Source organism: Dendrobates tinctorius, unplaced genomic scaffold (assembly GCF_039654945.1).
Source record: "Dendrobates tinctorius isolate UK_male_01 unplaced genomic scaffold, ASM3965494v1 ptg000308l, whole genome shotgun sequence".
NCBI classification, from domain to species: Eukaryota; Metazoa; Chordata; class Amphibia; order Anura; family Dendrobatidae; genus Dendrobates; species Dendrobates tinctorius.
Window position 1 is genome coordinate 2050300 of NW_027361975.1, and position 24410 is coordinate 2074709.

Below are 24410 nucleotides of genomic sequence, written 5' to 3' on the forward strand. Positions count from 1 at the left end.
CGGACCACACCATACCACCCACAGGGAAACGGGGCCTGTGAACGCTTTAATCGGACACTAATTCAAATGTTGCGTACCCTGGAGAGTGACCGGAAGGCCCGCTGGCCTGAGTATGTCCCTGAACTAGTGTGGGCCTATAACAACCGGGTGCACCGAGTTACTGGCTATACCCCCTACTCACTGCTATTCGGGCGAGAAGGCAAAGGGATCACGGACGTAGAACTAAACCCAGAGGAACCCCAACCCTAGTCTGGAGTGTCATCATGGGTCCGAAACCACTGACACCGGCTACAGACCCTTCACTGCATTGTCCAGACAAAACTCCAGGACCTAGGGCACCCTGGGGGGACTCTACCTCCACCCACCGACTTTCAGACTGGGGATCGAGTACTCGTACTAGACCAGCGCCCGTAGAACAAGCTAGAACCATGGTGGGAAGAGAGTGTTAGGCGTCGGATTCCTGGGTCTGCACAACAGGAATCCAGAGCCGTACATCCAGCGGTCTCCCATTCCCCTCCGACCGCTCAGGGACCTGCTCAGCAATCCCGGCAATCCAGGCATCCTGCTCAGACTCGCTCTGTGAGCCTGGATGCTGTTGCCACCTCTGGTGCAGCAATGGTAGCGCAATCTGCTCTGCAGGGAACCGCTCCAGAGGCTAGGTCCTCTCGCCGTGCTGCTGGGCATGCCCGCAAGATGACCTCTCAGTGGAGAGCAGGGGTCACATGCTCAGGTCCTGTGTCGGATCTGATTGGTCCTTCCCAGAGTATTGGAAGGTCCCGGTAGCGCATGGCTATAAAAAGCCCGCATGGCGGCTCGGCCATGCGCTAGTGTAGACTTATTATGCTATGTGTGAATGGTGATGGATGCATGTGTCTGGTGACTGACTTATTTGAAACCCCTACCCTAGGATATTACGAATGGTGACAGAGTGTTGGTTTAGTCAGCGCCAGGTAGTGGCTAGTTATGCACCACTGAGCTACCATACCATACACTAGCGTCCGTCAGTGATCGCTTCTCTGGCACTGACGTTAAGCGGCCTCAGTTTACGCCACTCTGCAGTCAGCAGCATCTCTTGGCGTTCGCGGCCGCGACGCCACACGCCGGCAGCCTGTGAGGTTAACAGGTCCGGCGCTTACGCCTTATTTCCTCTAGGGCGTCCCTGTGCCTGTAACAGAGCCGCACCTAGCACCTCGGGTGACGCTAACCTGAGTGTAGTGCTCCGCCTCCTAGCTAGTCTGCCATTGTCCAGCAGCGGTCTTGTCACCTACCGCACGGTGGACCACGGGCGGCGAAGGCACCTCCTATTTATATTTGGTGCGTTCCGCCGTCCATAACAGAGAGTCCGTACCGAGTATTGCGCCGAATAAGCCCCGATGGGCCTGTGTACGAGATACGACCTGAAAGGGACCGGGGGAACTTCCCACTCGTACTGTGCACTGTAATGTGTTGCGGCCCTGTACATCCAACGATCCCATGTGACCCGAACCCACTCCTCAGGCCCCCGAACCAATACCCACGGTCTGGGACCTAGATGAGAAAGAAGATAGCCCAGCGGTACAAGCGGGCCATCCAAGGAACAATATCTCAGCAAGTCACGCCAGCCCACCAGAATTGGCCAGTCCACCACCGGCCACCACCCTAGAAAGTTCCACCACAGTCGAACCAAGACGCTCCGAGCGATCAACAGCCGGCAAACCCCCCGAACGCTACGAACAGGATCAGTTCGTATGGCAACAGGAACTTTTGTCTCAAAAGGCCAACCCGAGCAAACTGGCGAGCAAACAGGATGGGGGAGTGTAGGAGGAGAGGCCTCCGCCGAGTACCCGGGCCGGAACCGAGGGGACCGTCTTCTAGGTTCCTGGGGTATCTGTTTCCAGGGAGCAGAGCTAGGGGATGGACCGCTGAGACTGACAGGGGAGTTGGGGGAGGAGTCCAGACAAGAGGGTCGGAGAGGGCCAGACTGTGTGAGTCAGCAGAACGAGAGGGAAGGAGGTGGAGACTTGGTGAGGGCCAGGGAGCGAGAGCCACGAGCAGCTACCAGAGAGGAGGACAGCGACAGGAGGGAGACTCTCGATGGACCGCAGGGAGACAGTCCCGAGCTTACCGACAAAGGAAGACTGCTGCCTCACTCCAGCTCTCGGCTGCGGCCTACTCGCAGTCGTCCGCGGCCGACGCCACCTCACTCCAGCTCGTGGCTGCGGCCTCCTCGCTGCTGCACGCAGCCACCGCCGCTTCACTACCGACCACGGCGGTGACTTCTCCTTTGCTGCCCGCAGCTGCCACCGCCCCGCTCCAGTCCGCGGTAGAGACTGGGCCTGTGCCCGCTGCGGATTCTCCAGTGCGACCGCAGACGGCGCCTGTGGCCTATCAACAGCCACTTATCACCGCCGCTGCCAGTCCCTGTCAGAGTTGCGACCTCCACTCTCCCACTCCCAGGCGGTATCCCGCTGCCTCCGCTGGGGGACACCCCGCCAAAGAACTCTCCGCGGGCCTGTTGTGCCCCTACTCCTCCTGGGCGTCGGAACGCCTGAAGACTACGCCAGATCTTCAGCGACTGGGCCCAGTGGCTGCGACGCAGACACACCGTGGAACAGAACGCCGACGGACGTCAGGACAGAAAAGTGATACATAGTGCCTAAGTGTTAGGGATGGCGGAACGCACTAAATATTAAATAATAGAAAGTGCATTCGCTGCCTGGGGTCCACCGTGCAGTAGGTGTTAAAACCGCTGCCAGACAATGGCAGACGCGCTATATGGCCGTATAGCACACGCGGGTTATAACGTCACCCGATGTGCGCTGGGCATACTCTGTTGATTCACAGAGTCGCTAAAGGCATGAACATAAATGCCGAGCCTGTTGACCTCACAGGACTCAGCGGAGTGCACGCACGGTATGTGGTCACAGGACTGAACCCAAGACTCAGGGCGATGTCCGTCTAGACCTACCATGCGGCGTCGCTACCGCAGGCCCCAACTAGTGCTGCTACAGCAGCGCGGTGACTGAGCCAGCCGCAATGCGACATTGCCCAAGAGCGGCGCACTGTCAGACGCTAGTACTGTGGAGGATGTGCCGTGTGGCCAGTAACTTGCCACTGACTGGCGCTGACTCTATAACTAAATCCCTATACGCACTCGTAATATCATAGGGAGAGGAATCTTAATGAGTCATTTGCAGTCCATATATCCATCACCATTCACACAGTAGCAATTAGAGTCTATACTAGCGCATGGCCGAGCAGCCATGCGGACCTTTTATAGCCGTGCGCTTCCGGGACCTTCCAGATCTCTGAGATGGACCAATCAGATCAGGAGAAGGACCTGAGCACGTGACTCCCGATCTCCAATGGGAGATCGTCTCATGAGCATGCCCAGTAGCGCGACGAGAGGACTTAGCCTCTCGAGTGGCTTGCTGCAGGACAGCCTGCGCTGCTATTGCTGACCCAGAGGTGGCAGCAACAACCAGTCCAACAGTGCTGGTCTGAGCAGAGCGTCTGGGACGCCGAGATTGCTGTGCAGGCTCCTGAGTGGTCGGTGAAGAATGGGAGGCGCTGGATGCAAGGCTCTGGATTCCCGCTATGCAGCTGCAGGAACCCGACGTCTAACACTAAGGACCCGTAGGCGGCCATTCCGCGGCCCTATAGTGACCGGTCTTTGCCGGATTAGTCGTGTTCTCCCAATCCTTGTTTATGTGTATTGTCTCCCTGCGAGGACAGCTACTGTTATTCTGTTGGTTGCGTAACAATAGCCCTAACAGCATTTATCTATAAAAGTTAACGTTTAAAGTCATATCTGTCTCGCATCTCGTCAATGCATCCTGCGTACCTGCTATTACCACATTACTACCCCTAATATCCCACATCATCCAGTCAACCAGAGCCACTGGACTACAACCCCTAATATCCCACATCATCCTGTCAGCCAGAGCCACCGAATGTTAGGGCGATTGGTGGTAAGAATCTCCAATAGTGCTTGTACCTGAAAATTGTTCAGACGTAATCCAGCCATAGTGAAAAATTGCAAATGCTTTCAGTCGCTATAGAACAAAAAATGGCGCCCGTGACCATGCGTGCATTCTATACGTAGGGACTGTGAGCTGTGATGTCATAATGGCCGAGCATCACCAGTGATGTCATAATGGCCGAGCATCACCAGTGATGTCATTATGGCCGAGCATCACCAGTGATGTCATTATGGCCAAGCATCACCAGTGATGTCATTATGGCCAAGCATCACCAGTGATGTCATTATGGCCAAGCATCACCAGTGATGTCATTATGGCCAAGCATCACCAGTGATGTCATTATGGCCAAGCATCACCAGTGATGTCATTATGGCCAAGCATCACCAGTGATGTCATTATGGCCAAGCATCACCAGTGATGTCATTATGGCCACATGATTGGTTGGGGCTATGTGGAGTGAGTGTGGCTGATTCACACACATACTCAGTTTTATATATATATATATATATATATATATATATATATATATATATATATATATATATATATATATATATATATATATATATATATATAGAGAGAGAGAGAGATTTTTGAGTAATATGTAAATTGCTCTTTTATTCTATAAACTACTGACATGTCTTCAAATTTCCAAGAACTAAATTTTGTATTTATTTTCAAAAAATGAGAAATGGTCAAATTAACAAAAGAAACCTAGTGTTTGCAGACCTCAAATAACGCTAAGAAAACAAGTTCATAATCATGTAGAAACAACAATGCTAATGTTTTAACTCAGGAAGAGTTCAGAAATCAATATTTTGTGGAATAACCATGATTTTTAATCACAGCTTTTGTGTCTTGGCATGCTTTCCACCAGTGATTCACAATGCTTTTGGGTGACCTTATGCCACTCACTCCAGGTATAAAAATTTAAGCAGTTCTTTGTTTGATGGCTTGTGACTACCCATCTTCCTCTTGATTACATTCCAGAGGTTTTCAATGCGGTTCAGGTCTGGAGATTGGGCTGGCCATGACAGGGATTTTGTCAGGAACACCGCACTGCACTTGCTCACTGAGCCAGTGACCGTGTCCTGAGTACAAAAACAGTGCTCAAAGATACCTGTGGAGCGGGTCAGCAGCGGTGACGATGCGTGCTTCAGACTATCAAGACCTGAAGCAGGTGACTGCTGGGGGCGTGACCTAAGCTCCACAGAGCTAGGAGCTGCAGGGAAACTCCTAGAAAAGTAACTAAGGGACAAGTTACCAAGGGGCATAGACAGGGGCGTAAACCAGATCAAGCGGGTCAAAGCACGAGATAGCAGGACAGTACCAAAGGGTTAGACAGAGAGAATAGTTAGGACGTAGCAATAGATCAGAAAACCAGAACGGGCAATGGACGGTACAATAGGGACAAACTGTAACGGAGTAACAATAGCCAAGCCAGGAGGTCAGAACCGGAGAAGACAATAGTACCAAAACGTGAAACAGAGAACAGAGTGAGGGGACAGACCGGGTCATACACAGGAAGCAAACAAGCAAAGCAATGCAGTATACACGCACACCAGGGGGGTCAGACACACAGCCAGAGTAACAGTATAGCTGACAGGGAATCCTAGTCTGGAGTGAGTATAAATACCCTTCCCAGATCCAAAGAGAGGCCGGCAAAAGTTAACCCTGTGAGAACAGGACATTAACCATGTCCTAACCATGACAGTACCCCCTTCTTAATGGGGGGCCACTGGACCCCCAGGTTTCTCAGGGTATCTGGCATGAAAAGCCCGCACCAGTCGATCAGCGTGCACCAAACTGGCCGGAACCCATGACTGATCCTCAACAGAATATCACTTCAAATGAATAAGGTACTGAAGTCTCCAGCGCACCCACCGTGAATCAATGATGCGCCCTACCTTGTACTCCAGTTGACCCTCTACCAACACTGGTGGAGCCACGGATGAGGGATCTTCTCTAACTTTCCCCACAGGTTTTAATAGGGACCTGTGGAAGACGTTAGAGATTTTGAAGGAGGTGGGCAACTGTTATCTGTATGCCACCGGGTTGATCACCTCTACAATCTTGTATGGGCCAATAAATTTGGGGCCCAACTTCAATGAGGGTATTTTAAGTTTGATGTTACAGGTGGATAACCAGACTTTTCCCCCCACTGTCAATGCAGGAACCACCCCCCTCCTCCTGTCCGCAAAATGTTTGAACTTCTTCTGGGCTTTGGAGATGTTCCCCTGCACCTCCTTCCAGAGGGTTTTTAACTGTTGTACCATCTCCTCGGCACCAGGGCAATCCGAATCCATAAGGGAAAATTCCCCAAACTGCGGAACAAACCCATGACCTGAAAAGGAGACTTTCCGGTAGACTAATTAATCCGACAGCTGAATGCAAATTCTGCCATGGGTAATACCTCACACCAGTCTTCCTGTCTGGAGGAGGCCAGGCATCTCAGAATCTGCTCTAATGACTGGTTGGTGCATTCAGTTTGTCCGTTGGATTCCGGGTGATAGGCAGAGGAGAATGACAACGTGACCCCCAACTTCATACAAAACGCTCTCCAAAACCTGGCCACAAATTGCACACCCCTGTCCGACACCACGTTCACAGGCACTCCATGCAGCCGAACAATGTGCTGTATAAACAAGCGGGCCAAGGTTTCAGCAGATGGTAATGCAGGTAATGGCACAAAGTGGGCTTGCTTAGAAAATCTATCAACCACTACCCATACCACTGAGTTGCCCTTGGAAGATGGAAGATTAGTGATAAAGTCCATGGGCAGGTGTGTCCATGGTTTATCCGGAATTGGCAAAGGCACCAATTCCCCGGCCGGCCGGACCTGGGAGCTTTTAGAGCGAGCGCACACCCCACAAGTATTCACAAACCTTTTTATATCAGTACCCATAGAGGGCCACCAAAAACCCCTAGCTACTGCCCCCCGGGTTGCTGCAATACCAGGGTGTGCACTTAACACAGAATCATGAAATTCTTGAAGGAGTGTGAGACGGAATTGTTCGGGTACAAACAATTTACCTGGGGGTTTATTCCTGGGAGCGTGTGCTTGTGCTTCCAGAATCTCTCTGTAGCTCAGAGGAGATTTCGGCTACAACCACTCCCGGTTGAAGAATGGAGGAAGGAGGTTCTGGAGGGGACACAAAATCAAAACTTCGGGATAAGGCATCCGCCTTTACATTTTAGACCCTGCTCGGAACGTGATGGTAAAATGAAATCGAGAAATAAAAGTGCCCACCGAGCCTGTCTGGGGGTCAACCTCTTAGCAGACTCGATATAGGCCAGGTTTTTATGATCAGTGATGATCGTAATGGGATGAGCGGCCCCCTCCAAAAAATGCCTCTATTCTTCAAAGGCCAATTTAACTGCTAACAATTCCCTGTTACCGACATCATAGTTTCTCTCGGCCTACGAGAACTTCTTAGAGAAAAAGGCACAGGGTTTGAGGTTAGTCAGGGTAGGGGGGCCCTGTGACAATACTGCCCCCACCCCCACCTTTGAAGCGTCGACCTAGACGATAAAAAGTCTTGACGAATCGGGTTGTACCAACAGAGGGGCTGTAGTAAAACACTTCTTTAATGTAAGGAAGGAATTTTTTGCGGCCACGGACCAATTTTTTTACATCTGCCCCTTTAAGATTGAGGTCCGTCAAGGGTTTCACCACCTGCGAGAACCCTTTAATGAACTTCCTATAATAATTAGCGAAGCCCAGAAATCGCTGCAACCCCTTCAGGTCATGAGGCTGCACCCAATCTGTAATGGCCTGAACCTTCCCTGGATCCATGCGGAATCCCTCACCGGATACAATTACACCCAGAAAAGACAGTTCTTGCATAAAAAACAAGCACTTCTCCAGCTTAGCATGCAAATGGTTCTCCCGGAGTCTCATAAGAACCGTACGTAGATGGTGTAAGTGTGACTGACTGTCTTCAGAGTAAATCAAGATGTCATCCAGGTAAATGACTACATAACGTTCAATCAAGAAAAAACAACATTAATAAAGTTCTGAAAAACAGCAGGAGCGTTAGTGAGGCCGAAGGGCATAACCAGGTTTTCAAACAGCCCTCAGTTGTCAGGAACGCTGTTTTCCATTCATCCCCCTCCCGGATCCTTATAAGGTTATAAGCCCCTCGTAGATCGAGCTTAGAAAACCATTTGGCCCCCGTGAGTTGATGCATAGATCAGGAATCAACGGGAGAGGGTACGTGTTCTTAACAGTAATTTTGTTCAGTTCCCGAAAGTCGAGGCACGGTCGCAATCACCATCTTTTTTCTTTACAAAGGAAAACCCCGCTGCCACGGGTGAGACCGAGGGCTGACTATGCCCCTTTCAAAGGCTTTCTTTGATGTACTCTTTCATAGCTTGGCGCTCAGGCCCGGACAAATTAAACAAACGAGCCTTGGGTAATTTGGCTCCAGGTACTAAATTGATAGCACAATCATATGGTCTATGTGGTGGGAGCACCTCAGCCTCGCTTTCGGAAAACACATCTTCAAAGTCTCTCAGGTACTCCGGAATAGTCTCCAGACCGACAGATGACACAGATACAGATGTTATCGGACTGACAAAAGGAACCGGGTGACAACACAGACCATTATCATTACATCCCCATCGGGTGATCTCCCCCTTCACCCAATCAATAAGAGGATTGTGGCGTTGCAACCAGGGCATTCCCAATACCAGTCCTGCAGGCAGATTATTCATAATGAAACAACTTACATTTTCCACATGAGTGGAACCCACTTTCATAGAAAAAACTTCAGACAAAGCAAATTCCATCCCGGGTAAGAGGGGATGAATCCACAGCCACAATTTTAACAGGGTCTTTTAACCTGACTGTCCCTATCTTATTAAGAGTCACAACTTGGGCATCAATCAGATTAATGGAGGAACCACAGTCAACAAAGGCGGTGGTCATAACAGGACCGCCAGCAAGTTCCAATTCACCCTGGAGCACCATTTTTGTACGTGAGAAAAAATGTACCTGGGAGTCTGGACAACCTCCTCGATTGTTGCCCAGACTTTTCTCAGAAGAAGGGCTCCCTTTTCCAATGTCCAGAGGCTCCACAGTAAAAGCATAGTAGATTGTCTCTACGGTGCCTTCTCTCTTTCACCGTAAAAGAAACAGAGATTGACCCAACCTCCATGGGCTCAGATACAGGTGCAGTGTCACACAATTTAGGGAACAAGGGAGACTCTTGTTGCATCATTCCTCTAGCGCGGAGTCTCTGGTCCATACGGACCGCCTGCATCATGGCGTCCTCCAGGGTATCAGGAGGAGGATGTAATGCCAGAGCATCCTGCAGACGGTCAGACAGGCCCCTGCGGAACAACCCCCTCAGGGCGGCGTCGTTCCATGATACTTCGGACGTCCAACCTCTAAACTCTGAGCAGAACCATTCAGCAGAGTGCCTCCCCTGTGTCACACTCATCACCATATCCTCTGCCAGACGCACTCTATCAGGCTCATCATAGATGTGCCCCAGAGCCTCAAAGAACAAATTCACAGACATACGTTCAGGAGCAGAGGAAGAGAGAGAAAGCACATGCCTGTGGAGCCCCCCGAAGTAGGGAAATGACCACCCCCACCCTCTGGAACTCATCCCCGGAGGAGCGGGGCCTCAGAGAAAAAAAAAGCTTGCATCCTTCTCTGAACGACCTGAACTCCCTTTTATCCCCTGAGAAAGGGTCTGGCAATTTGACCGGAGATTCGGGGGATGCCAATGACACGTCTCTATCCCCAGCACTAGGAGCCCCTGCAGCGACAGCCCCCTGCACAGTATCCACCAACTGTTGCTGGGTATGGGCCATCATGCGCTGTTCCACATTAAGTTTGTGGAACATTTGGGTCAGGTGCTTGACCTGATTAGCCAAAGCTTGTATGGGATCCATGAGGATAACACACTTTTTTTTTCCCTTCAGAGGGAAAAAAACAAAACAAAACGAAATGGTCAGCTATAATGTCCTAACCATGACAGATTTGATGTGGTGGTCCTTCATCCACACATTGATTGACCTAGCTGTGTGGCATGGCGCATTGTCCTGCTGGAAAAAAAAAACAGTCATCAGTGTTGGGGAACACTGCCTGAGCAGAAGGAATCAACTGTTTTTCTAGGGTAACCTTGTATGCAGCTTGATTCATCTGTCCTTCGCAAAGATTAACCTGCCCAATTCCATCCTTGATGAAGCATTCCTAGATCATCACCGATCCTCCACCAAATTTCACAGTGGGTACAAGACACTATGGCTTGTCCGCCTCTCCAGGTCTCTGTCTAACCATTAGACAACCAGTTGTTGGGCAAAGCTGAAAATTAGACTCATCAGAGAAGATTACCTTACTCCAGTCCTCTATGGTCCAATCCTTATGGTCTTTGGCAAACTTCAGCCTGGCTCTCCTTTGCTTCTCATTGACGAAAGGCTTTTTTCTACCTTTACATGACTTGAGCCTTGCCTCTAGGTACCTGTTACGAACTGTTCTTGCTGTGCACTTCACCCCAGCTGCTATTTGTCATTCCTTATGTAGGTCACTTCATGTCATCCTGCGGTTGCTGAGTGACATTCGAATAAGATGACGGTCATCCCGGTCAGTGGGGAGTCATTTTCGCCCTCTGACGGTCTGTAGCTTTGTTGTCCCCAAAGTCTGCTGCTTGACCTCGTTGTAATGGACTGCCGTCTTAGAAATTTTAAGGATGGAGGCAACATGATTCTCACTGTATCCCTCTACTAGTAAAGCCATAATTGAGCCCTTCTTTTCCTCACTGAAGACTTTTCTTTTCAACTCCTTTGGCATGGTTAAAGGTTATTTTTTCATTCCTATTACTTTTGGGATATTACTAGCACTTGTCTTGCCATCCAGCTTTTCCTACTGCAAGAGGATTATGAACACCACAACAGGGTTTTTTATACTTTCCTTTGTTAAATATAATTTGGTTCAGGTGATCACCTAATCAGATGCACATTAAGTAGAATAGGTATACTTTGGTTGGAATTCAACTGACACTGGAATGGACTGGCTGTCAGACATGTAGAGAAGCTGATTTTTATTAAACTGTGCAGTGATCTCTTAATTTTTGCCACAGCTCTATATACACATATATGCACACAATAATGAGGGAGATATATACCAGGATGGAAGAAATGTATATTTATCTAGGAGGGGTTCCCTGGTCCAAATCTAGCACCGGGGACCAACAGACTCTAGTTACCCCACTGCTAAGATACCATTATGCATTTCTTTACACAAATACTTAAAGGGAATTGGCGACCATATTTTGCACCTAATCTGAGAGCAACTGCTGCTTGTTATAGTTTCAATAAAATCACTGATTTATCAGCAGGAGATTATCACTAGAGGACTAGTAAACCTGCCAGTAGTTCTCCTTATTTATGAGCTTTGTTTTTTCTGGATACGGAAAGTATTCAGACCCCTTTAAATTTTTCACTCTTTGTTTCATTGCAGCCATTTGGTAAATTCAAAACAAGTTCATTTTTTTTCTCAAAGTACACTCTGCACCCCATCTTGACTGAAAAAAACAGAAATGTAGAAATTTTTGCAAATGTATTTAGAAAGAAATACTGAAATATCACATGGTCATAAGTATTCAGACCATTTGCTCAGTATTGAGTAGAAGCACCCTTTTGAGCTAGAACAGCCATGAGTCTTCTTGGGAATGATGCAACAAGTTTTTAACACCTGAATTTGGGGATCCTCTGCCATTCTTCCTTGCAGATCCTCTCCAGTTCCGTCAGGTTGGATGGTGAACTTTGGTGGACAACAATTTTCAGGTCTCTCCAGAGATGCTCAATTGGGTTTAGGTCAGGGATCTGGCTAGGCCAGTCAAGAATGGTCACAGAGTTGTTCCGAAGCCACTCCTTTGTTATTTTAGCTGTGTGCTTAGGGTCATTGTCTTGTTGGAAGGTGAACCTTGGCCAAGTCTGAGGTCCAGAGCACTCTGGATGAGGTTTTCATCCAGGATATCCCTGTACTTGGCCGCATTCATGTTTCCTTTAATAGCAACCAGTTGTTCTGTCCCTGCAGCTGAAAAACACCCCCATAGCATGATGCTGCCACCACTATGTTTCACGGTTGGGATTGATTGGGCAGGTGATGAGCAGTGCCTGGTTTTCTCCACACATACCACTTAGAATTATCACCAAAAAGGTCTATCTTTGTCTCATCAGACCAAAGAATCTTATTTCTCATAGTCTGGGAGTCCTTCATTTGTTTTTAAACAAACTCTATACATGCTTTCATATGTCTGGCACTGAGGAGAGGCTTCCGTCGGGCCACTCTGCCATAAAGGTCTGACTGGTGGAGGGCTGCAGTCATAGTTGACTTTGTGGCGCTTTCTCCCATCTCCCTACTGCATCTCTGAAGCTCAGCCACAGTGATCTTGGAGTTCTTCTTTACCTCTCTCACCAAGGCTCTTTTCCCACGATTGCTCAGTTTGGCTTCTTCCATTAAAGGATTATGGAGGCCACTGTGCTCTTAGGAACCTTGAGTACTGCAGAAATTCTTTTGTAGCCTTGGCCAGATCAGTGCCTTGCCACAATTCTGTTTCTGAGCTCCTTGGCCAGTTCCTTTGACCTCATGATTCTCATTTGGTCTGACATGCACTGTGAGCTGTGAGGTCTTATATAGACAGGTGTGTGCCTTTACAAATCAAGTCCTATCAGTTTAATTAAACACAGCTGGACTCCAATGAAGGAGTAGAACCATCTCAAGGAGGATCACAAGGAAATGGACAGCATGTGACTTAAATATGAGTGTCTGAGCAAAGGGTCTGAATACTTATGACCATGTGATTTCAGTTTTTCTTCTTTTAATAAATTTGCAAAATTGGTGTGCAGAGTGTACATTAATGAGAAAAAAATGAACTTTTTTTAATTTACCAAATGGCTGCAATGAAGCAAAGATGTTCTATGATGTAACCTTGTTATGTTATGCAATAAAACCTGCAATAAAATCAGTTAAAAAAAAAATATGTGAAAGTGAATATGTCTTCAGATTTTTCTATGTAATCTGAGAGAAGCCTGATGTAGGGGCTTGGGCCTTAATTCCAGTGATGTATCGCTTGCTGGACTGCTTTAAGTCATTTTGATACAATCTCAGTTTTCTTTGCTGCAAATCCAGCAGTGCTCAGATTTCTGAGCCCTTATAACCCCGTGCACACCACGATTGGCAGCTTATAGTGTACACTGTAGATTGACAGATAGCTGCTAAACAGTTGTGTGGGGGGGAGTCACTAAGAGCAGTAGACTAGGAGGCATGATACACCTAGTCTGTAATGATAATCTTCCGCTGATAAAACACCGATTTTATTGAAATGGCAACACACAGTTCAGTAAGAGAAACATTGCTGAATTAGGGTCTCTGACCCTACATCGTGCTGCTTTCAGATTACAAAGCAAAAACATGCTGACAGATTCCTTTTAATAGACTAGTGGCAATAAAGCTACTATATTGTGCTAGGAAAATAGTTATGAAAGAATGGATGACAAAACCCCCTCCAACAAAAGAAAAATGGGTGTATAGAAAATGTTAGAATTTGAGGCAATGTATTATATAGAAAAAAAGGTAAAATAGTCTAAAATGCTATGGGAACATTGGCTATAGCTGCCTTCAAATGGTGGAGAGTAGACAGAGAGAGGAGATCCCTTTCTTCACCTTTAGACGGAGGGATGGTAATTGGATTGGGGAAGCAGGTGATATTTTGTATGCTATACATTTTTTTTTCTACATGTACAATGTAAGTCGGTATGAAAAATTCAATAAGGAGCAATAAAGAAGCAAACCGATTCTGTTGTACGTGAAACTTAGAAGTGTAAGTATGACTAGATGAAATTATATTCTATCATACAGAGTATGCCATGACTTACTGAAGAGGCTTCTCGCCTGTGTGAATACGTCGGTGTATGATGAGGTTACTACTGCTCCGGAATGCACGCGCGCAGAATTCACAGATAAAGTCCCTCTGGTCTGATTAAAAAAAAAATAGTAAACTATTAGAAAACAACGACACCCTTGAATCAAATAGTTAAATATCCAGCCATTTCTTAAGATGTACATGCTTGCAAAATCTGTCTGACAACTAATTGTGATGTAGCGATCACTAGCGGGTTGGGGTATACTCGCTTGGCGGCAATGTTCAACTATACAAGGGCAGATTCTCTTTAAATGAGTCCAAACTCGTTTACTATAGCATCATAAACCACTCCATAATGCTTGGTAGGGCATGTGAACAATATATAACCCACAAACAGTTCATTCCAGTCCGCTTCCGTATACAAAGATCAAATGCCTGAAATCCGTCAGAAAATCATGCCCCAGGCTCTGGGTTACCTGACTAACAGCACCTCAGGTTTTCCAAGCCAGGCTTCTGTCCGTAGTCCAGACTCTTGATGTCTCCTGGACCTTCAGGAGCTCCAGCCAGTTCCAGCCTCACACATGGACGTCCCTCCATGTGGTTCACACACTTAACAAGTAGGACCTTTCTGTCTTTACAGGAGCACACCCCTTGGGAGGTGTGTGGTTAACCAGTCCCACCCATCACTTCTGGTTAACCCTAAATCCAGCCCTTTACTAAAAATACAGGTTTGTGGGACTAAAAGATCCAGCAACCTGTCCTGGATTCAGATCGCAGCAGACTTCTGTCTGTGTGATACACATCTATTCCTCAGTACACCACTAGTACATCACACAATATACACACGTGGTCAAAATTATTGATACCCCTGTTTTAATGGCAGAAAAACCCATAATGGTGACAGAAATAATTTGAATCTGATAAAAGTAATAATAAATCAAAAATCTATGAAAATGAACAAATGAAAGTCAGACAATGCTTTTCAACCATGCTTCCACAGATATTTATAAAAAAATGAAACTTATGAAATAGACCTAGACAGAAATGATGGTACCCTTAACCTAATATTTGATTGCACAAACTTTTGAGGCAATCAAACAATTCCTGCAACTGTCAGAGACTTCTGCACCTCTCAACAGGTATATTGGCCCACTCCTCAAAAGCAAACTGCTCCAGTTGTCTCATGTTTGAAGGTTGCCTTTTCCAGACAGCATGTTTCAGCTCTTTCCAAAAATGCTCAATAGGATTTAGGTCAGGGATCAAAGAAGGCCACTTCAGAATAGTCCAATGTTTTTCTCTTTGCCATTCTTGGGTGTTTTTAGCTGTGGTTTGGGTCATTATCCTGTAGCAAGACCCATGACCTGCGACTGAGACCAAGCTTTCTGACACTGGGCAGCACATTTCTCTCTAGAATCTCTTGATAGTCTTGAGATTTCACTGTATCTTGCACAGATTCTAGACACCCTGTGCCAGATGCAGCAAAGCAGTCCCAGAACATAACAGAGCCTCCTCCATGTTTCACAATAGGGACAATGTTCTTTTCTTGATATGCTTCAATTTTCCGTCTGTGAACATAGAGCTGATGTACCTTACCAAAAGGTTGCATTTTTGTCTCATCTACCTATGAGACACTCTCCCAGAAGCTTTGTGGCTTGTCAACATGTAGTTTGGCAAATTCCAGTCTGGCTTTTTTATGATTTTTTTTTCAACAATGGTGTCCTCCTTGGTCGTCTCCCATGAAGTCCACTTTGGCTCATACAACGACGGATGGTGCGATCTGACACTGATGTTCCTTGAGCTTGAAGTTCACCTTTAATCTGTTTAGAAGTTTTTCTGGACTCTTTTGTTACCATTCATATTATGAATGGAACATCAAGCTGCTTAGAGATGGTCTTATAACTTTTTCCTTTTAACACGTTTGTTTATCATTTTCTTTTTAATCTCCTGAGACAAGCCTTTCCTTTGCTTCCTCTGGTCCATGTTGAGTGTGATACACACCACGTCACCAAATAGCACAGTGAGTATCTGTAGCCCTCTATACAAGCCCACTTCACTGATTCCAAGAATGTAGACACCTGTGATGCTAAATAGTGGAAACACCTTGACTTAACATGTCCCTTTTGTCACATTATTTTCAGGGGTACCATCATTTCTATCCAGGCCTATTTCATGAGTTTTATTTTTTTTTAAAGTCTGTGGAAGCATGGATGAAAAGCAATGTCTGACTTTGATTTGTTCATTGTCATAGATTTTTTTATTTATTATTACTTTTGTCAGATTCAAGTTATTTATGTCACCATTGTGGGTTTTTCTGTCATTAAACGAGGGGTACCAACAAATTTTGACCACATGTGTAGCTTCCATGACAGCTCTCAATGGAGTGGTCACTGCTAGCCATATTAATTTTCACACAAAAGCAGCTAAACATAATATTCCACAAACTGATCGAAAAGTGTTAACAATGATTTTTCTCATACACAAAAAATAGCCAGTTTTTCATCTGTGTTTTGTGTGTGTCAGTTTTTACTACCAATGTTACATCATTTTTTGGCGTACGAGAAAATAGGACACTGATGGCATCCGAGTAGCTCTTCGATTTTTTTCGGGGACCAACAGACTTCCATTCTAAGATTGATTTGTAACTCAGATGACAAATCGGACATGTCTCTGTGTTTTTGTGCAGACTACTCAGTAAATACTCGTATATCTCAACAGTTCCATGGACTATAATAGATGTGAGTTCTCACACGTGAAATAAACGGATAGAACTTGTACATGCAAAACTGACCACTGATCGAACCCTAAAGCCATGTTCACAGTAGTATTTGGTCAATATTTTAAATCAGTATTTGCAAGTCAAAATTGGGAGTGGGACAATCCGAAGAAAAATAGAATATAAATATGTGCACCACTTCTGAATTTTTCACCCACTACTGGTTTAAAATTTAGACCAAATACTGAATGCGTGAAAGTGGCCCAAGACTTTGGGCCAATCCTGACAAAATACGTAGATTCAGTTGACTTCATTCTAATGTTGGAGTATCTCAAACTTACCACTGTGTCTTTTCTCATGTTCTTTAAGATGCTTTTTAAAGTTGAATGTCTTCCCACACTCCGTCACTGAGCAGCGGAAGGTGCGCTGGTTCATGTGCTGATATTTCTGATGATACTAAAAGTAAATGGAAAGAATAAAAGGATACCTAAAGGGGATTTTTAATATAGAAATCTAGGTGCTAGAAGTTATTTTTTGGATAACGCATGGCCATAAACTGATCAAGTGCTTCTCCTTCAAAAGAAAGAGAATTGCCCCAACAGAGCCAATGCATTTCATTCAGGTAACAACCACAAATCAACATTTGTACACTGAACCATGGATCTCTGAGGCACAACTAATGGTTTATGATGCGGATAGGGCCCACCTATTTATAACAAAACAGAACATGACCAGTGCCCATGCAGAAAGGTTTTTGATCTTATCCGGTAAAGAGCATTCCCCCAAAATATAAAAGAAAAAAAAATTGTCTTAGCTAATTTTTAGCTATATGTGCAAAGCTGGGTGAGAATCAATATGGCTGCCATTGCTCCTCTTTAACCCTTTTGCACAGCAGCTAGTATTGGCCTTCCAGACCAAGGAATAGCTTGTAAACCTGACACGTGTCACCTTACATGGTAATAAATCTGGAATGCTTCCACAAATCCCAGTGAATCGTTCTTTGGGGACACATTGTACTTTATGATTGAGGTATATTTATGTTGATATGCTTTCCATTTATTTCAGAAAATATCTGAAATTTGCAGAACATTTTGAAAACTGAGCAATTTTTTTCAAAGTTGGCATTTTTATAACTTTAAAATAGTCATATCGCACAAAATAATTAATATGTCTAATTTACATCAGCATCATTTTTCAAATGTCCTTTCATTTTGTCAAGAAGACTTAAAAAGTTAGAAGCAACCTTTCAAAAGTTTCCAAAACCCATTTTTTAGCGACTAAAGAGAACCTGACAACTGATTCACGCTGCCGATCCATGGGCCGCATGTATTAGACACTAGCTGTATACTCTCAGCCAGGTACACTGTGTTTCACTTTCACTCTCATACGCTGCAGCATTTCAGAGAAAAAGATCAGTTGAAAGCTTTTCCCCGCCCGCTACCAGTGACTGACAGGTCTCTCCCTGTGTGCGTGTATACGGAGAGACTTGTCACTATCGGGCTGCTTTTAAAGCGTGCTTTTCACTGAAATGCCGCAACATACATGGCCAAAATCATGCAAGCTAGAGTCTGATACATGCTGCCTTGGGTTTTTGGAAATATATGTCACTGATCAAAGTTCAGCAGCTGCAGAATGCTCACAAGCATAGACCTAATAAATACAGCGCTGAAAATTGAGCAGAAATTACAATTAATTACGCGTGTCACTAACCAGCGCTAACAGCCATAGGATATACACAAAAAATTAAGGCAAAAAATGACAGGAGAAAAAAAAAAGATATATTTTGTGTTAAAATATTAACATGCACTGAGCACAAGGGCAGAGGATGAGAACACATAGGTGGCACAAGAGAACAAATAGAAATTAGCAAAAAATAGCAGAACCAAAAATTGAGCACAGTTGCAGGAGGGTGATCGGAACAGCGACAGTGAACTTTGGGGATTAAGTTCAGGGATCAGAAGATGAAGCTGCTAATCACAGCACAGTTGTTAATTGACTACACTTCACAGTGTGACCCCACAAAATGAGCAGGAGAGCCCCTGGTTACCAATTTTCAAAAGACAAAGGGCCATTGAATCATTATTTAACTGCTCTGCATGCCGTTCCAGATGGGAATAAGACATGCAGAGCAGTGATCGTTATTTTACTTATACCACTTTGGTTCCAGATGGTCAGTAAAACAATTTGACTAATCAAAGCCATTCACCAACACCCCCCCCCCCCCCCATTTTGCAGGTGTTGTCTGTCCAGAACAGCACCAATCAACACTATCCACCATCTTATGGGTGTGAGGCGGAGCAAATCTCCTCCCATGGGTGTGGAGTAGTGATGGCCTGCTGACAATATCTATCTTCATTTGGTCACCATATGATTAGACATGGTGACAACTTCCTACTGCGCAGTACATGTATGGTGATTGGCAGGAAATTTTTGTCAGCAGGGCAGTTCATGTCCAGCATGTGTCAAGAAGGGCTAAGGGGCTGCCACCTTCTTTTTCAGACTTCAGAATTTAACATCTTAGCAGCAATGGGAGTGATATGTTTTCTTACCTAGCTTTCAGAAGAAGAAAAAAAGAATTAAAAAAGATGAAATAGCTAAACAGAAGACATAAAGGGTTACACCCGCCAAAAAACTAGTTATCCCCTATCTAAAGAGTACAGAGTTAATTTTTCCAACAGCCACATAGACAATGATTGGAGATACAGTCATATGTAAAAGTTTGGGCACCCCTATTAATGTTAACCTTTTTTCTTTATAACAATTTTGGTTTTTGCAACAGCTATTTCAGTTTCATATATCTAATAACTGATAGACTCAGTTATATTTCTGGATTCAAATGAGGTTTATTGTACTAACAGAAAATGTGCAATCTGCATTTAAACAAACTTTGACCGGTGTAAAAGTATGGGCACCCTTATTTTCTTGATTTGAACACTCCTAACTTCTTTTTACTGACTTCCTGAAGCACTAAATTGGTTTTGTAACCTCATTGAGCTTTGAACTTCATAGTCAGGTGTATCAAATCATGAGAAAAGGTATTTAAGGTGGCCACTTGCAAGTAGTTCTCCTATTTGATTCTCCTATGAAGAGTGGCATCATGGGCTCCTCAAAACAACTCTCAAATGATCTGAAAACAAAGATTATTCAACATAGCTTTTCAGGGGAAGGATACAAAAAGTTGTCTCGGAGATTTAACCTGTCAGTTTCCACTGTGAGGAACATAGTAAGGAAATGGAAGAACACAGGTACAGTTCTTGTTAAGCCCAGAAGTGGCAGGCCAAAAAAAATATCAGAAAGGCAGAGAAGAAGAATGGTGAGAACAGTCAAGGACAATCCACAGACCACCTCCAAAGACCTGCAGCATCATCTTTCTGCAGATGGTGTCACTGTGCATCGGTCAACCATACAGCGCACTTTGCACAAGGAGAAGCTGTATGGGAGAGTGATGCGAAAGAAGCCGTTTCTGCAAGCACGCCACAAACAGTCGCCTGAGGTATGAAAAAGCACATTTGGACAAGCCAGTTACATTTTGGAAGAAGGTCCTGTGGACTGATGAAACAAAGATTGAGTTGTTTGGTCATACAAAAAGGCGTTATGCATGGAGGCTAAAAAACACAGCATTCCAAGAAAAACACTTGCTACCCACAGTAAAATTTGGTTCCATCATGCTTTGGGGCTGTGTGGCCAATGCCGTCACCGGGAATCTTGTTAAAGTTGAGGGTCGCATGGATTCAACTCAGTATCAGCAGATTCTTGACAATAATGTGCAAGAATCAGTGACGAAGTTGAAGTTACGCAGGGGATGGATATTTCAGCAAGACAATGATCCAAAACACCGCTCCAAATCTACTCAGGCATTCATGCAGAGGAACAATTACAATGTTCTGGAATGGCCATCCCAGTCCCCAGACCTGAATATCATTGAACATCTGTGGGATGATTTGAAGCGGGCTGTCCGTGCTCGGGGACCATCAAACCTAACTGAACTGGAATTGTTTTGTAAACAGGAATGGTCACAAATACCTTCATCCAGGATCCAGGAACTCATTAATAGCTACAGGAAGCGACTAGAGGCTGCTATTTTTGCAAAAGGAGGATCTACGAAATATTAATGTCACTTTTATGTTGAGGTGCTCATACGTTTGCACCGGTCAAATTTTGTTAAAATGCAGATTGCACATTTTCTGTTAGTACAATAAACCTCATTTGAATCCAGAAATATAACTGAGTCCATCAGTTATTAGATATATGAAACTGAAATAGCTGTTGCAAAAACCAAAACTGTTATAAAGAAAAAAGGTTAACATTAATAGGGGTGCCCAATCTTTTACATATGACTGTAAGTACGAGCATGCACATACAATGAAGACGGTGAAACAGAGCCCTGATGTTCAGATTGTTGGTAGTCCTAGCGGTCGGACCCCAGTGATCAGTAATATTTAGCCCACTCTATGGATAGGGAGGGAATACCTTTCATTTTGGGAATATCCATTTAACAAGTTGACATGCAAAAATTATTTATTGAGGAGGAAAGTTTTTTTTATACATCTCAGAGATGGTACAAAGAACCTGTCAGAAGCTTCAGGGTCATCTAACTAATTACATTACTGGGTAGGACAGTAAAAGAGAAGATCAAATATTACTTCCCCGACACAAAAAGATATTCCATCACTAAGGAAATCAACTTTGAATGAGGCTGCAAGTTCTCCACATTATTGTCTGCCTACATCCCTTCTCATGGACCTGAATTAACGTCTGTTCAAGGCCTCACTTTTAGCAGCGCTAAGCTGACATCTAGAAAGCCCATTGGGTTGGTGCTAAGTTTGGAAATGATACAGAAGAAAGATGTAATTAGTTTAGTGACCCTTATCTCCTGATTGGTTCACATTACTAGCTCTGCTGTAAACAAACTCTTCTACCCTTACAATAGACTGCCTGTCTATTGCACTCACATTCAGGTATTGTCTCTTTGAAAAGATCTTCCCGCAGTCATCATATTCGCACATTAAGAGCTCCTGTGGTGTGGCTTTCCTGCAGAAAATACAGTTTCTCATTAAGGCCCCCATGTTAGATTAAAGTATATTGCTAGTCGAACAATCTTTTAATGAACAATCATGTACCAAAAGATCGTAATGACGAAGCAGTCAGGCATTCATTCTAGTCCATATGGTCACGGTACTCGCTCCGTACATTCACACTCTATGCAAGCTCAGAGACTTTGGGAGATGAGCAAACAATCCACAGTGGGGGAAATAAGTATTTGTTCCCTTGCTGTTTTGTAAGTTTGCCCACTGACAAAGATATGAACAGTCTATAATTTTAAGGGTAGGTTAATTTTAACATTGAGAGATAGAATATCAAAAATAAAATCCAGAATATCACATTGTATAAATTATATAAATTTACTTGCATTTTGCAGTGAGAAATGAGTATTTGATCCCCTACCAACCATTAAAGAGTTCTGGCTTTTACAGACTCAACTCGCTACCTGCATTAAAGACAGCTGTCTCACATAGTCACCTTTATAAAAGACTCCTGTCCACAGACTCAATTCATCAGTCAGACTCTGACCTCTACAACATGAGCAAGATCAAAGAGTTTTATAAGGATGTCAGGGACAAGATCATAGACCTGTGCAAAGCTGGAATGGGCTACAAAACCATAAGTAAGATGATGGTTGAGAAGGAGACAACTGTTGGTGCAATAGTAAGAAAAAGGATGAAATACAAAATGACTGTCAATCGGCATGGATCTGGAGCACCATGCAAAATCTCACCTCGTGGGGTATCCTTGATCATGAGGAAGGTGAGAGATCAGTCTAAAACTACATGGGGGGAACTTGTTAATGATCTCAAGGCAGCTGGGACCACAGTCACCAAGAAAACCATTGGTAACACATTACGCCACAAAGGTTTAAAATCCTGCAGTGCCCAAAATTCCCCCTGCTCAAGAAGGCACATGTACAAGCCCATCTAAAGTTTGCCAATGAAAACCTGGATGATTCTGTGAGTGATTAGAAGGTGCTGTGGTCAGATGAGACAAAAATTGAGGTATTTGGCATTAACTCAACTCGCTGTGTTTGGAGGAAGACAAATGCTGCCTATGACCCAAAGAACACCGTCCCCACTGTCAAGCATGGTGGTAGGAAGCTGAAACATTATGTTTTGGGGGTGTTTCTCTGATAAGGCCACAGGACTATGGGTCGCCCTCCCAGGGCTGTGGCATACTCGGTACCGGGCCGGTATCAGCGGGATGTGTCACAGCAGCAATGACCCGGTCCGTGGCCCTGGGCACCCAAGTAATAGGGAGATTGAATGGTGGAATGTAGCTAAATGAATGAATAGTTCATGGCGCCACCTGTGGTGTTTGGCAATTGAGTTGTTAAGCCGACGTTGCATGCAGATCCTCTGGGACTGGTGGTGAGGTGCAGCAAAGATGTTAAAGCTCCCCACAGGTAGAGCTGTAGTCTCAGGGCAGTGTAAATGGAGATGATAATTGGGAGACGTGGATGGTGCAGAAATGTAGAAGTGCTGAGGGTGTTGTCGCCGGAATGAGTGGAGGACACCAGGGCTTGTAGTTCCAAAGCTTTACTCACAGTCTGTAGTACACACAGGTGCCTGCCTCAGTGCCGTGTCCTCTGGGTCAGGGACTCAGTCAACCTCCAGGCAAGATGGAGTGCTCCCTTCCAACACTCCGCCAACATGTGCCTTTCTGAACGTCTCCTCTATAGCACCTTTGAGTGAAGTACTCCCAGTACTGAGTTACACTGGAGTTCCTCCTGTCGGATGTTCCCAAGAACTCTACTTGTACAGCAGACAGCTGTAGCCTGCTTCGGGGACTCCTTGCTCCTAAGTCCCGGCTCACTATCAATGCTGCTGTTGTGCCCCCAAGTCTTAGATGGGAGTAGTGCATTTACAGCCCACTAGTCCTACGGTGTCTGCTGTAGGACCATTAGTATCCTTACAACTTCTGGGACCGGGCCCCGGCCTTGCGCTTAGAACTTCTAGGCAGGGTTCTCTTCTAACCCACGTCCTCTGTTCTCTTTTACTCCTACGTTCCGTACTAGTCTTTCCTTCTTATGAAGAAGGTTTTCTTTCAATGTCTCTTTCTTTCTCTCCTTTCCCGTGCCAGCAGACCCAGGTCACTGAGATCTGCTGCAGCACTTCCTTCCTCCATCCCTCTTTCAGGGATCTTCTCACTCTCCACTCCACTCTGAACTCTACTCACTGACTCACTGACTGACTGACTGACATCCTAAACCTTCTCGCTCTTTTATGTATTCTAACTCCTCCCGCCTCCCAGCACGTTTCGTGTTCCAAGCAGGGAGCCACCAAAGGTGCTCTGCTACACTCCAAGCAGGGAGCCGCAATGTGGCTTTGCTACACTACTTTGTGATGATGGGTGCAGGTGTTGGATGGTGGGGTACCACACCTCAGGAGGAGGTGCAGTACCTCTGTGGCAACTGAACCCTCAGGTGCGCCACAACTACTTCACCGCATCAATCGTAGAATGAATGGAGCCATGTACTGTAAAATCCTGAGTGACAACCTCCTTCCTTCCGACAGGACATTAAAAATGGGTCGTAGGTTTTCCAGCAAGACAATGACCCAAAACATACAGCCAAGGCTACAAAGGAGTGGCTCAAAAATAAGCACATTAAGGTCATGGAGTGGCCTAGCCAGTCTCCAGACCTTAATCCCATAGAAAACTTATGGAGGGAGTTGAAGCTCCGAGTTGCCAAGCAACAGCCTCAAAATCTTAATGATTTAATTCCTCCTGACATGCGTGTAAACCTCGTCATCAACTACAATGTATGACTGCTGTGCTTGCCAACGAGGGTTTTGCCACCAAACCAAG

The 24410-nt window shown here is 45.3% G+C and overlaps 1 protein-coding gene across 3 annotated transcripts in view; it reads right to left on the reverse strand.

The window, feature by feature from the left end:
* The window catches only part of LOC141073612 (zinc finger protein 692-like), a 202013-nt gene that overhangs the window by 43871 nt on the left and 133732 nt on the right, over window positions 1-24410 (reverse strand). For all 3 annotated transcript variants that reach the window (XM_073560913.1, XM_073560912.1, XM_073560911.1), the window contains 3 exons: window positions 21506-21584; window positions 16895-17009; window positions 13854-13953 (listed from right to left, as the gene is read on the reverse strand). In XM_073560913.1, coding sequence (XP_073417014.1) covers window positions 13854-13953; window positions 16895-17009; window positions 21506-21584 — 294 coding nt within the window. The remainder of the gene's footprint in view (window positions 1-13853; window positions 13954-16894; window positions 17010-21505; window positions 21585-24410) is intronic.